General features: G+C 48.0%; 2 protein-coding genes across 2 annotated transcripts; both read left to right on the top strand.

The window, feature by feature from the left end:
* Positions 1-2,569: 2,569 nt before the first annotated feature.
* Positions 2,570-3,266, top strand: EI90DRAFT_3019064 (uncharacterized protein; the record flags this gene model as incomplete). The annotated part of the gene is made up of 5 exons (XM_039057303.1): positions 2,570-2,657; positions 2,689-2,708; positions 2,778-3,016; positions 3,072-3,167; positions 3,218-3,266. The coding sequence occupies 5 exons, from the start codon at positions 2,570-2,572 to the stop codon at positions 3,264-3,266; spliced, it is 492 nt and encodes a 163-aa protein (XP_038912275.1).
* An 8,623-nt stretch (positions 3,267-11,889) lies between these two features.
* EI90DRAFT_3019063 (uncharacterized protein) lies at positions 11,890-14,082 on the top strand (the record flags this gene model as incomplete). The annotated part of the gene is made up of 7 exons (XM_039057302.1): positions 11,890-11,899; positions 11,958-12,812; positions 12,862-13,036; positions 13,089-13,188; positions 13,239-13,821; positions 13,860-13,972; positions 14,032-14,082. 7 exons carry the CDS (start codon positions 11,890-11,892, stop codon positions 14,080-14,082), a joined length of 1,887 nt encoding a protein of 628 aa, XP_038912274.1.
* Positions 14,083-14,984: the final 902 nt, after the last annotated feature.

Genomic DNA, 14,984 nt, shown 5'->3' with positions numbered 1-14,984 from the left:
GTCATCTTGGATGGCATCACCATCAAAAGGGAAAATTGGGAACTGAAAGAGAATGTTATCTCACCTGAACCCCCAGTGCAACGCATTGCACTACATGCCCATGATCAGCTTATCCAGATAGTAAGCCTCAAGATGAATCATTAGTTGCCAGAGGATAACCAGGAGTAGGCAGAGAATGTGACCAAGTTGTGTGATATCCATGGTATGATTATGATGGTAAAAGGGTCCAACAATGATTTGTTTGCACCAGTCATGTGGGCTTCAGAGAAGGCAAAGGAGTACTGGTTGGGCGTAGTGTCAGTGTCAGGGCACACCCACCTGACCTCCACCTGGCCCAACCTGACCCAATACCCCGCTGTCCACCCCTCCTCACCTCCTTCCCCTTTTTCCCTCCCCTCTCCTCATCCATGCTTCCTCACTTTCCTCCTATCTTACTTCTTCTTTATTTTCTCTTTATTCTACATGGACGACCTTCTTTGTATCAATGTACCATTGACCCATCTGCAGCATGCACACCATACACCCAACCCAGGCACCTCAGGCGACTTCCCACTGTGCCCAGTACACGCACCTGCACCGGATGCCCTCGGGATCTCCCACAGAGACACCCAGGTGGTTACAGCTGTGTGCAAGGGTGACGTGGAACCTGTCATGTGATCTAAGCTGCATGTATATAAATGAACCTGAAGTGGGAACCGAAGAAGTAGCCTTCTTCTCAACTTTCCACTTCAGATAAGTAGTACAGTATCCCTCCTTTAATGACAATACCAACTTTCCACTTCAGTCTAAGTGGCCAGGGACTGCTGTCCCGCATTGGGCCTGTGTCAAAAACCCTGAACATAGGGTAAAATGCGTGAGTCTGAATGCAGGTGGGGCTCAACTAGAGGGGATCCGAGAGCTCCGGTAGTGGACCGAAGCTTCTCCAGGAAGCCTGGGTCTGCTGGGTGGTACAAGAGGCTCTAAGAAGGACATGGCCTCAGTGACTCGGAGGGAGCGCTGTGCCTCCATTACGTCTCAGTTAGTCCTTGTATTTCATGTGTCTGAGGTATCTTGTAGAAAGGGGTCGGGATTCACTCAGAGGGACTTGGAGTAACATTTTAGTCAAAATTAGAACTAGGGAAAACTACAGGTTCTAATCTACAAGTATTTATACAGAGGAACAGGAAGGACTTTAGTCAAAGTCCGAATGATAATGGAAAACACTGAAAGGTGCCGAATGATACTGAGAGGTACCAAAAGGTCCCAAACGATATCCTTAATGGGGAACCAAGGTGTCAGGTCAAGGAGGGCGGAGTAAGAGGCCAGAGGATGAATGGGAACAAGAAATGGGTAAGAGGGGGTTAGCCAACTGAATGGAAAGAAGAAGAAGATAGTCATGCTATAAATGGAAGGTGACTAATAATTGATGACATGAGTGGGGTCACCGAAGGATGCAGGTAGCTCCGAAGGCAAAGTTACATGTCCAAAGGATGTTGGGTGACTCCAATAAATGAAATGGGTGGGGAATGGTTTAGGGGTATGTCACAGGATGTCAGAGATCCATCAGGAGATCAGAGCAAATCCGGAGTCTCCGAATGTTCCAACTCGGGACCGAGCTTCCAGGATGGGAGTAGCCAAGGTTCAGTGTGCCACAACCAGGCCAGAGCTGAGACAGTTTAGGAAGGAAGGTGACTTGGGGAGTGTGGAGTTATGGTGTAGGGGATGGTGAAGTTGTTAGGAAGGTGTGGTGTGGTGGGAGAGCGCAGGGTCGGGATTCCGGGACATGACAGCCTGTCAGTACGCATGCCCAATCCACCCCCCACCAGGCTCTCAGCCCTGGACGAGTCCCTGACAGTCAGGGATCAGCGATGACCCTGGACCCTATGCCAGCAATTCCCATCTACTCTGATTACCTAAACCCCAGTAGCCCAGATCATCTCCGGCATTGTTCTGGAACATTCTATGGTCATGTGATTCTATTGGCAATCTGTTTGGTTTCCTTATTGCTGGACTCTACATGTATATAGCTGACTCTAAAATGGGGACATTCCTTTCCCCTGGCTTTAAAACTAGGTTATCGGAGCAACCTGCACAATGTAACAGGGATTTGCCATTGTACCATAAACAAGCCAAATCCTGCGATTCTACCATGCTCAACAAACTCCCCACATCCTAGACACATAGCACACACTCTCACCCACTTCTCATACACACTCCTTATTTTTCCTTATTTTTCTGATTCCATTTTCGGTGTTTAGAGCCCGATGTTTCTGTTTCCTTATTGTCATGTGATGTTCTTTCCTTATTTGTTTATCGGACTCTTCCGTGACCTACTGTACAGTAGCTAGAGAGTATCAGCACCTTACTCTAGAGGACCCAATATACCACCTCAGCCTGACCAGTAGTGAGATTCCTATCCCCCCTCCTTCCTGTCTTGAGTCTAGTTGGATAGACCCATTACAGTGAGCACACATGTCCCCTGACACATAGCGAATGTAAACCTGCGGAAGCACACCCAGCTCATGGAGGCATACTGCATTGTTGCACTGAACAGTGAGGAGCTAAGAGCCAGCCACCTTGCACTACTGACATGATGATTAAAGATGTTGTCAAAATTTACAAAGCGGGATCAGGGACACTGCATGCCCAGTTGGCGGACTGGACTAAATCTGAACTAAGTGAGTGGCACTCCACAATGTTGTCAGATAGATCACTCTGAAAGCCGAAGGGTAACTCAACTGAGAGTGGAGTGGGTGCCCTGTAACTATCTAAAGCTGACAATCTGACATGGCATCAAGATCGATATGACAAACTACCCTGGTGGTACGATAGTCAAACTGAAGAAGGCCATTGTTGAGCATCTCCAAAAGGTGATCAATGGATGGAAGAATGGGTCGAGTAGATGGGTCAAAATGATGGCAGAGGAGATTGAGCAGCAGAAAAAAGAGCTTTCCCATCTGGAATCAGAAGCAGCCTCAGCCTGGGGTGGAAGTTGCATCAGTAGCGTGCAGGACAACATTACTGATAGTGTGCCAAGGTTTGTGGAATTTAGAATATTAGTTGAACATTACCCAAAAGATAAGACCTTCCAGCCATCCAAATAATGCCACACTCGCAAGCAGCACCGCTCACATAGAGGCTGGGCCAGTGACACCCATGGAACCTGGCCCTAGCATGAGGACCAACTTGTGAGCCATGGTTTCTCAAGAGTTTGTGAGGTTGTTAACGGATCTTACAGGAAGAAGCGCAAGGCGCCAGCAAATCCAAAGCCATGGAAAACCCACTGATGGAATGCCCCACCCAGCAACGAGATAGAAGGGGGGATGCCAAGGCATGTGCAATGAGAACCTTACAAGTACTTGCTGGCACATGTGAGCAAGTTGGTGGAAGTGCTTAGGCAAGCCCCAACATAAAGTAACGATGTTCCCATCATGTCACATAAGGCAACTCATAGCTTCTCAGGAGATTTTTGTCTCCAATGTTAAATACAATATGATCCTTTCACATTATGTAAATGAATTCTGAGAGATATTAGGAAAGGATGAAGTCAACACCGAGAATATCGATCTTAACAATGTCAACAAGGATGGCGAAGCAGCAAATGGCAATGGAGAGAGAAAAAGGGAAGTTATGTCATGTACAAATCAAGTCATAAGGAAATAATGAGTTTTTGAGAGAAATGTTGTCAATGTTGTTGACAATGTTGGCAGTGGTGATGACGCATCCGGAGACGTTGCTGGAAGGGCATGTGATGGTGAGCTCTGAAGAAGTCATGGCATAGGGGGTTTTCTGGGTTTCAGGTCACGGTACCCTGGAGCTTCTCCATGTCAGAGGGCTTCGGCCTCAGTGACTTATGCCAGGAGCACTGTGCCAAGTTACATGTCCATGCCCTAATTTACTTACTGGTGACGAGAACTAAAGGGGGTCAACTCTAGTCGATTTTATTGCTGAGGTGTAACCTATGTACAAGTTGAGTATATATAGTTACAACAAGGGCAGGCCCATAAATGGCAGGGCTGAGTGGAGTGGAGCTAACAGGGTTAAACATTAGCTGATTGAATATTACCGACAAGTCAGGTTACGGGGTTAGTGGAATGGTAGGCGATAACCCAGAAATGGAAAGGAGGGATAGGCCCAAAGGTGGGCTTGCAGGGCAAGCGAGTGTATTGCCCAGTGGAGGTGGGAGTGCACTAGCGGATGTCGGAGCTGTCTGGAAGCCTTTGGGGCTCCATACTTAGGGAGGCATAGGTAATATATTGAAAAGAGGGGGTGGTGACCATTGAGGGAAGTGGAGGTGATTGCGGGACATGAGAGCTCTGAGGTTAGTGAAGAAGGAGCAGAGGTAGACTGGAGGGATTGGAGGGAGTGGAAGTCGATGGCCGGGGATGGATATGACACTCCAGGCATTTGTGACTGGTACTAGTTTTTCACTTCAGTGCACTGGTGCGAGAGTGTGCACAGCCAAGGGGCAAATACCAATCTAAGACAGTACATCAGGTGGGGTACCTGTAGTACCATATTACTGTGTCCCCGTGACAAGTAATAGGTTCTATTGGACTGAACAACATTGCCCCCATGATGGTCAGACTATCATGGGGTTCAGCATTTCCTGAATGAGCCCCCCTTGCACAAGTGCTCAGCGCATGGCTTGGTGACTGTACTAAGGCCCAAGGGGGTGTCGGTAATGCAGACATGAAAGGTATGTGTCAGGGCATGGCCTAACCGGCTACCCTGACTCCCTATGCCGGAAGGGAGTTGCCGTCAGACAATCCGGAGTGATCCGAAGAACGCAGGTAATCTCGCTTAGCTCTTGCTTGGCATCCTGCTTCTATCTTCCATCCACATGTTGCCCCTTTCCCACACCTTGCTTATGATTATCCGAATGAATAGTTATCTTTTCATGTCGTCATTCTATCAGCTGTTCCTTATCTCGTTTGTAGCCGCACTCTAGTGGATAGCGGTATCCATGTATATAAGCCCTATCTCCGCTGAAGGTGGCACTTCAGCGTTAACAATGACTAGGATTCTCGGGAACACCTTTATTGTCGTGAACTGACATGCAGTCCCTGACAGTATGCCAGTTACATGTTTTCCCCAATCCTGGGAAACCCCCCCCCCCCCCCCCCCCCAATTCAATCGGAGAATGCCACAGGCCTCGGCAGTTGCCTTGCCCATATTTGGCAACATTACCCATTGTCCCCACCTGGTTATTACCCAACCCAACCCAAGCAGGTGCACAATCATGACTTGTGCTTTACAAAAATGGGGCCAGAGGCACCCATTTTCGTCCGTCCTTAGCGCAGGAAGAGGGAAAGGTTGGGAAATGGGGTTCATATGGTTATACAGATGTTATCACAGGCAGTTTAACATTAGTTGTAACAGATGTTAGCACAGCGGGTTTTTGGTTGTTTATTGATTGGATAAACTCTATTACTATACAAATCATGTGATACAGAACCCATAAGAGTCTAAAATGGGAAATTCCCATTTCCATAACATGTGCCATGAAATGGTATGGTCACATTTTTCATCATTCATTGCCAACCTCCCCTCCCCACTATTCCCCACCCAACCCAGCTATAGTGAAAGGTTGCTTATTAGTTTGGGGACAGTAACGTTCCATTCCCCCATTTGCCTCAGGCCTCAGAAGTCCGTCTAAGTATATGCTTGATTTGGCTGTATATTAACGGGGTAGAAGTAAAGGCTGATCAGCCTTTTACAGCTACCCCGAGGGTTTATATACAATCTTATACATTCTCGGCACAAATAAATAGAGAAGCTTCCGCAATGCTAAATTAGTGTCGCGACATAATTATTACACAACACAACATCAACTGATGTTGTGGGCGGAATATAGACATGGGCCGGGGCCTCACATATAGGCTGAAGGCTATTACCTGGCCTAACCCAGCTCCAAACTCCAAATTGGTCCTGTTTTTGAACCAAAACAAACTTTTGAGGTGGCACAGTGTCATTGGCTCCCTTTGCTGTCAATGATATGTTGGGCTTCAACCCATGTATTTACCACTATTTCTACCACACATCAATATCATGCTTAGTTCCATTGCTGATAACTAGGGAGATGTTAAATTATAATCAGTCGCATTCGATGGGATGGGATGAGGTATCAACTAGGTGGGAATAACTCTGGGCTCATTAAATGGGTTGGGTTGGGGGATAATAGGGAGGGGACACTCCACAAGCATCAGTTGGTTCACGGTTTTGACATAACAAGCATTGCCCCATTGGCCAGACCCGCAAACATGACCTCAATAGCCTACTTACTTGAATTTGGTCACCCCAATGTTGTTTCAGACCACATGAAGTGTTACGGTTAAGCCGTAACCCCGGACGGACTTAACGGAGGTTTCACATGTCCCGCATATCTCAGTTCCATTTCAACTCATGTAGCTTAAGACTTCCTGTATGTTTCTCTTGTCTCATATGTCTCACCTCGCATGTTTTAGCACATCTTCATGTATATAAGGAGTTGACCAGTGAAGACGGACTCTTCAACTTTTCAACACAGGTCGCTGACCTCAATAGACTTCTTGTGATCTTGTGATCTTGTGGCTCGTGATCTTGTTTCCCGTGATCTCACAACTCTCTGTCGGAAAATCCCGTATATCGTTTAAACGCCCGGGAAACGTTTCATGGCGTTTATTTACAACAACTACCCAACAGCCGATGAGAATACATTGGTCAGATGTGGTGGTACTTTATGTGTTATATGAGACGGATTTTTGACAATTTTGATGCTGTAGGAAGCATTTATGACACATTTATTAAGTTATTAAAAACATATTCAGAGCGTTTGAGGGGTATAAAAACGCATTCAATAATATCAAAAAACGCCATAAACAATTTATCACAACGTTTAGATGCCAAAATTCACGTTTAAACGTCAAATTTTGGCGTTTTAAATGTCAAGTCTCGTGCTTTTGATCGATCTCGCGATTTTCCGACATCGCTTCGCTCCGCTCCGTTCCCACGCTCGTTAGCGCCGAGAGGTTCGTGACATGAAGTTACATGTCCGGGCCCCCTGTGAACCCCATACCTTTCAACCGGGAAATGCCGACACCCCCTTGCTAAGGCCAACTGGCTTTGGTCTCACGTGAGTGTGGGAGCCAGCCAACTGAACGACTGCCCATCATATCGAGGTGTGGTGTGTCCTGCGGAAGCCGTTCCAACGACCATGTCTTCTGCCACTCCCCCGCCCGATTCAGGCATGCATACACCTCCACATGGGACATCCCTTTCGGTCGGGTCGTCTCCTGTAGCCAAACTTCCCAACTATTTTGTCGCCCATAAACGCGATCAGGTCCAAGCTTTCGGCTACCGCGAGAACCTGTTGGAGGAACCGTGTGCTATGGGAGGCCGGACGAGTTTCCGTACAGCCACATTCCCACATCCGAGTGAGGAACTCGCCCGGACAGCCACATTCCCGCGGTAGCGTGACTACTTGGTCACAACACCTTTTTCTTCTTATCTATTTTAGTCACTTCGGACTTATCCGCGAAGTCCACAAACTATATTCAATCTTTTGAATTAGTTTCCCTTTTCCTCAGTTCTCGCGCATATAGTGAGACTGAGGTTAGTTATCTTTCTTTCTTTCTTATATCTTATAACTCATTGTATATTACCTTATAGCTTTACTACTAGGTAATATAATAGTTCTCGCGCATATAGTGAGACTGAGCTTTACTACTAGAGCAAGCGGTTATTCCGTTAGGTTATGAGCCCAGGAGCTCTCTATAGCTCCAAGTCCACAAGAGAACTCGCCATCTAGCTCTACAATGAACTCTAAGACAACTCCTGCATGGCCCTGTGCCAAAACTTTCGAGTACACTAAACTCAAGTTTGATGGGTCAAACTATGCAACTTGGAAACAGCGAATCGCTCTAGTCTTGGAAAGTCAAAATCTATTTGGCTATGCAGATGGTTCTATCCCGAGACCGCTACCCCCATACATTCCCCACTCATTTGCCGATTCCGACCCCGCTTCATCTCAATCAACAACCACGACTCCCTTAGAGACATGGAAGAAGGGCAACTCTGAAGCCCTCCTCCAGATCTTAGCATCTATCGAGGATGAGATTACAGAAACTTATTCTGATCTCATGGTCGCGTCTGAAATGTGGAACGCGATACAAACCCAGTTCTCAGGGATAGGCATCAAATCCGTGGTATCATTATTGATGAAGTTGCGGAATGAAGAAAGGACTCAGAAATGGGACATTGAATCCCTAGTCCAGGAGATAGAGAAAGCAGCTCTCAAACTTCACACATCCGGAAATCAGGCTAGCGAGGATCTATTAGCGGCAGCCCTCATCTTATCATTGCCCCCAACTTGGAACACTCTCCAAACATCCTTAATCAACCGGCACTCCCTTACCCTCCAAGAGACCATTGAGTCCATTTGCAACTATGAGCGCAAAGGGAAATGTCGGGAGCAGAAGCCGAGTATGCAAAGCCGAAACAGTAAATGTCCGAGATCGGACTCGAGGCAAAGGAAAGGATTGAGATGCCAAAACTGCAGGAGGCGAAGCCATTCCACTGAGGAATGTTGGGCTGAAGGGGGAGATGTGAGAGAGCAAGGTCCGAAGAGAAGTCCGGGGAAGAGGCCGAAAAGAGACTCGGCAAGCGGTAGTGATGGGAGCTCAGATAGTCAGCCCCACATAACAACTCCGGCAGAAGCACCCCACCTCAGACAAGAGGAAAGGGTTGATTGCACTGCTTCACCCAAAGGCAGCACCTATTTTATCATCGACTCTGGTGCGACTTCGCATATGAGCACGGACCGCTCACTTTTCACCACATATCAAAGTTTTAATCAACCTAAACATATCCGAGTCGCAAATCAGAAATCCGCAATAGCGATCGGCATCGGAAATATCAAAGTCCAAACACTCACCGAAAATAATTTGCGCCCGGTGACAATCAAAAATGTCCTCCACGTTCCATCAATCACAAACAATCTCCTCTCTATCCACCAACTCTCCAGTGTCGGACTCTCAACTACCCTCGGTACAGAAACCGCTGACATCCGGTGCTCCAAGACCAAACAACTCATTGCCCAAGCCTACTCTCACGGAAGTCTTTATAGACTCCAAGTAGAAGTCCAACAGACCCGCGAGGAAAATCCCGGAGTCACGGAAGTGCGGGCAGATGAAGTTCTTGGAAGGGTAACAAGCGACATATGGGGACCAGTACACCAAGCGAACCGGGAAGGACATCGCTACATTGCAACCTTCACCGATGAATATAGTCGCTATACACGTGTTGGATCCGCAAGCACGAAGGAAGCTACCCTAGAGCTCTTCAAGAGCTGGAAAGCCAGTGCTGAGATGGAGACTGGTCGGAAACTCAAGATATTCCGGACCAATGGAAGTGGAGTGTATGATTCGGAAATTTTCCAGAGGCTCCAGGCAAAAGAGGGGATCAAGCACGAAATCATCAATGCAGATTCCTCACAAGACGGCATTGCAGAGTGCGCAGACCATACTTGGAACAATCGCGCAAAGTCAATGCTGAAGGAAGCCCGGGAAGTGCTGAGAGTTAAGAAACTCCCGCAGAACCTCTGGGATTTCGTGATCCGACACGAGATCTGGACCAAGAACCGAGTCTTGGCAGGCGCCTCAGAGGGAGAGAAGACCCCATACGAGATCTATGTTGGGGAGAAACTGAAACCCAGGCAGATGAGGCCATTTGGGTGTGCAGCATACATGCGCATACCAGGAAAATCCCAGGAAAGGCTGGGTGTGCGATCCTTCGAGGGAACCTACATCGGATTCGATGAGAGGAAGAGCAACTGGATGCTCTATAACCGGGAGAAACGACGGATAATCGGCGCGCGCAAGGTCGAGTTTATTGAAACCGACAGTAGCAGATGCGCGCGAATGGGTGTGGTCGATGGAAAGGGGGGAATATGGAAAGGATTGGCTGAGAGTAAACCTAAAGGCGTTGCAGGACGTCAATATGGCGATTTAAGGGGGGAGAAAGGTGCGAAGAACCAGAAAATGGAGAAGTGCGCACCGAAAATCTCCAAATCGACGAAAACTCGCCCATCCAACCTCCAAAACCCATCGAAATCGACGCCAAATGCTCGCACGAAGCGGCCTGTCACCACAGAATCCATTCCCTGTCGATCAACGCGCAAATATCCTTCGAAATCGTCGAAAAATGTCGACAGAAATCGCGAAATTGACCAAAACACTGACTATTTATCAGACCAACCAGTGACACCAAAACCGAGGCTAAGAGCGCGCGCAGAGCGGCTCACCACCACAGATAATGGACACCGTCGATCCAATCGCCAGAGATCCAGGAAGTCGTCCAGGGAGTCAGACCCGGACACTAGTACGGACTCAAATCCGGAACGCCCAAGTCATACACCAAAAGTCTTCGAAGTGAGGACTTCAGTGGGCGAAATCGAGACGGATTCTTCAGTGGGCGATACAGAAGACGACGACGGGTCATCACTCGCGTTTTCAAGGACGGAAAATGGTGATGAAATTGATTCACGCACGTCAGAATCGCTACAAGACTCTGACAAAGCGACGGTGCGCGATGCCTCAGACTGGATGGAAGAACTCATAGAAGACTATGAGAGTGGAGAGGATCGTAGAGATGAATGTAGGGATGGAGAAGATAGTTGGGAAGGTGGCGCTTCAAGGGGGGAACCGATGACCAATGGACACGACGGAGCAAGATATGCACGCGAATTGGCCATACCGAACCGCCGAAACCTCCCATTCACTCCAAATCCAGATCGATATCCATTCCCCAATCCAATCCCATTGTTCAAATGGAACAGATCGCCAGGATCGACGACTACAGAGTCAGATCAGCAAAGATCGGTCCACACCAACGAATGCGCAGGAAGCGCAGGTGAAGAGACAACATACCGATCAACAAACGATGGCAAATCCTCACCGATCACAGCCGAAGCTCCCCGATGCAATCAAGGGATGAGGCACAGAGAGACCTCAAGCCGGGTGGAAGCATTTATCGCGAAGTATGAGAACTTCGAACGATGTCGAGATGTCGAGATTGACAATCCGATCGACGCGCGGTTGTGCACAAGCCGAATCAGTACTGCTAAGAGGCAGGATTAGTAGGCGAAATTGACGGGAGAGACAGCTAAAGGCTGCTCAACGGTGAATGATGATTCTCACCTGTTTTTGAAACCCCGTTCTTTCTTTTATCTTTTATCTTGTGTTTGTTGTTTCTTTGACAACGCCTCACATCCGATTTGTGTGATCTGGGCATCCGTTATTTGGACTGCAGGATTTACCCCATCGCTACAGATGACTCTGGAGGAGCATTGAGAGCTAGGGAAACTCACCTGGACTCATTCCAGTGGGCGCACACGGAGTGGGCGTGTTGGAGGAACCGTGTGCTATGGGAGGCCGGACGAGTTTCCGTACAGCCACATTCCCACATCCGAGCGAGGAACTCGCCCGGACAGCCACATTCCCGCGGTAGCGTGACTACTTGGTCACAACACCTTTTTCTTCTTATCTATTTTAGTCACTTCGGACTTATCCGCGAAGTCCACAAACTATATTCAATCTTTTGAATTAGTTTCCCTTTTCCTCAGTTCTCGCGCATATAGTGAGACTGAGGTTAGTTATCTTTCTTTCTTTCTTATATCTTATAACTCATTGTATATTACCTTATAGCTTTACTACTAGGTAATATAATAGTTCTCGCGCATATAGTGAGACTAAGCTTTACTACTAGAGCAAGCGGTTATTCCGTTAGAACCTTCACACGGTGGCACCTTTCAGGACGACAGAGGCCTTTCTCCAATTCTTGGGTGTTAACGATGGCCTTCTCCCATCTGAATCAGCTCGTAACTTCTCCGTTCTGCGCTTTCTTGACGCGGCCAATGACTTGGCCAATTCCATGAGACAGCGTGAGCACCACACTTTCTGTATTTCGCTTTTCCGGCCAACATATCATTCTCACTTTAGATGTTGCAAACGAGCAAGGTCTCTTGGTGTTCAAGGACACGGGAAACAAAACACACCACGGACATGTATCGGACACGAGGTGTAGGCCCGATATTACCGCTGCCTTCGAGCGTGATTGGCTAGAGGACGGTACCGTACACTGGTCATGCGTCCGACTCGCCGGAGAGCAGGCGTCCAAAGATGAACAGAAGAAAAACGCGATTTCGTACTTGCATTACCTTCTTCTGGCACGACCCGATCTCTATGTCGCACCAGGCTTACTCACCTCCAAGGCTGGCATCATATTCCTTTTAGGGATTGCGGGGGATGGCATACGCAGGTTTTCTCTCCCTTGGAACCACAACGACCTTTACAAACCATTATATGCGTTCATCTATCGCCTCTACAAACCCGACAATTTTGCGGACCCGTCATATAGCGGGCCGTTTGTTGTTGATCCAAAGGAAACCACTAGGAACTATAGTTGGCGTATCAATCTTCAGGTGACAACTCGAGATCGGGGTGCACACGTGTTGGACTTCTCTCCGATATTTGCTAGTAATCCTTTCGGAACACGTACACATGTGCTCTCCAATCCATCGTTCCAATTCGAGGTCGAAGGCAAAGCTCTAACCGTGCTCAAAGAACAGCTATGCCGAACTGGAACTCGTTTCGACGAACAGACAATCCTCACCCACATTCATAAGCCGGAGAGGGTGCCTGGTGTTGTGGAAGCCGTGTACCATGAGACGATTGAAATCCCTTATCTTATGGGAAAAAATAAGCACCGCTTGGGGCTTCGGCAATCAGGATTGCCTTTCACAAGTATCCCTACTCCGCGTAAAGTGTTGGAGACGCTGTTTGACGTTCTGGAAGGTACTTTAATCTCTGTTGGCAATACTCCACAAGCTCACATGCTTGGAAGTGTTACGATATATGCGTTTCCACCGTCAGGTCCTTCATCGTGATATCAGCAGAGGAAATGTTTTGTATACCCAGGAGCCGTCAAGCCTCGAGCCGGATACTCAGTCTGTCGGAGCCGAAGCGACGGCATCAAAAGAGTTGCCGCTTTGCTTCATCAAGTACCTACTTCGCGAGAGGTATGTACACACACGCTGAAATTGGACAGTTGCTAACAAAGATTGGACATAGTAATGATCCCTGCCAAACGTCGGCACTCCTGATCGATTTCAATCATGCGGAACATTTGGGAAACAAACAGGGTTCTGAGCACCAGCGAACCGAACGAACCGTGAGTTACCTCATCTTCATCTGATTTACCCTCACTCGCAATTTTACCAGGGAACACCTATCTTCATCTCTCGGGCAGTTGAAATGGGAGGACCTGTGTCACTTGCAGACATCGCACAGGTTCCGGCAGTACCCAATAGCCCCGAAATCTATACTTTGAACCACCCAGACCGAATCAAGAAATTCCCGTTGATAGAGAAGCTTGTGGTTGAGGGTCCGTTAGCGGCAGGTGGTGGTCACGATTGGAGGCACGAACTTGATCATGATGCGGAATCCGTCTTTTGGCTCCTTGTTTACTGGGCTATGGTCGTGCAGCCTCTGCAAAGGCAAGGCCCAAGTGAATATGTCGACCCAGCTACCTGGACTTCATTAATAGGGGCTGCCAACCACCGTGGTGCTTTGGTCACGTCACTGGCGAGAGGTCTTGACATCACCCATTCAATGTACAAACCCTTACACACTTTGATCAGCAAGCTCGCTGCCATTCTTATTGTTGACAGACATTGGCTTCCAGAATCAGATGTACGAAATGACCCAGAGTACATTAATGAGGCGTTCCAGCGCTTGATCCTCCAATTTATCCTTGACCATCATCATGAAACATTCATGGATCATCATGTTGACACCCGCTTCCGTCCGTGCAACTGGTGCCACGCTCGGACGGACTGGCAGCTACAACCAGCCAGAGGATGGATGCAGTGAGAAGGAAACGGGTGTCACCTCAACCTTTAATGGAGGCTGGAGTGAAGCGACGTTGCCTTGGTGTAGAAAGGACAGAGGTAGAGGTAGGTTGCGGAAATCATGAGCCTTTGTGTTCTTGTTTATTCTTAATGTTTGTTTGCAGGGTGAGAATATGAGGGGTGAAGAAGTTGCTGACATCAATGAATGGTGGTGATCAGCAATGAAGCAATGGATGTACTTTGAAGCCTCAGTGGGTGTAACAAAATGTTTTTTGTTCTTTGTGGAAACTGTAGCACTCCAACAAGTCCCTTCATTTCCTTCCTTCCCCACATGTGATATTATATATTGCAAGGGAGGATGTAAAGTATTTATGCTGCACATCATTCATTATATTCTCACTTGTACTTTCTTGTATTAACTTATGTGTGTTTTGTTATATTTGTTAAAACACACAGTGGTGTGAGGATGTAACCCAGAATGAAGAGTGGAGTGAGAGTGTGGGTGGAAGAGCCTTGGCCTCAGTGACTGTCAGGGACAGCTCCGAAAGCGGCGAAGTCGCGGTGTGGGGGACTAGTAGTGGCTATGCATAGCGGTGGTCCCATCGTGGGGTGAGTGTCCCCAACCACTTGGTCTGAAGTGGGAAAGTGAATCATCATTAAAGGGGAAAAGCTACTGTTATAGAGTGCGTAATTGTCCGGAAGTGGAGAAGGGACTCAGGAAGGAGGGACCTTGGCCTCAGTGACTCAAGTGGAGTGCTGTGCCACTGCTTTGTTGTCTAAGGTGGTGTTAGAATGTGCGGATTCAGACAACTCCGGAGTGGAATCGGAGACTTAGCATGGAAGGACCTCAGCCGCAGCGACTCAGGCGGAGCGCTGTGCCATTGCTGGTTGTCCTAGGGGTCCCTAATTTTGGATCTAGCAGAGGGAAAGTCTCTTGGGGGGAATTCAGGTCGATTTCGGACTGAACCAAAACGAGTATGTACAAGCGCCGATATATATAATGGAGGGGGCAAAAGCACAAGGAAACAAAGGGAAACCGAATCGGAACGAAGACATCCGAACGGGAACAAAGGGTAGAAGAAGCGGAGCGGTACCGAAGGTCATAAGGCAGGACCTG

Source organism: Cantharellus anzutake (genome assembly GCF_015039405.1).
Source record: "Cantharellus anzutake strain C23 chromosome Unknown EI90scaffold_52, whole genome shotgun sequence".
In the NCBI taxonomy this organism is placed as follows: Eukaryota; Fungi; Basidiomycota; class Agaricomycetes; order Cantharellales; family Hydnaceae; genus Cantharellus; species Cantharellus anzutake.
The sequence above is the reverse complement of the archived record's forward strand: the minus strand, read 5'-3'. Positions and strand labels throughout refer to the sequence as shown.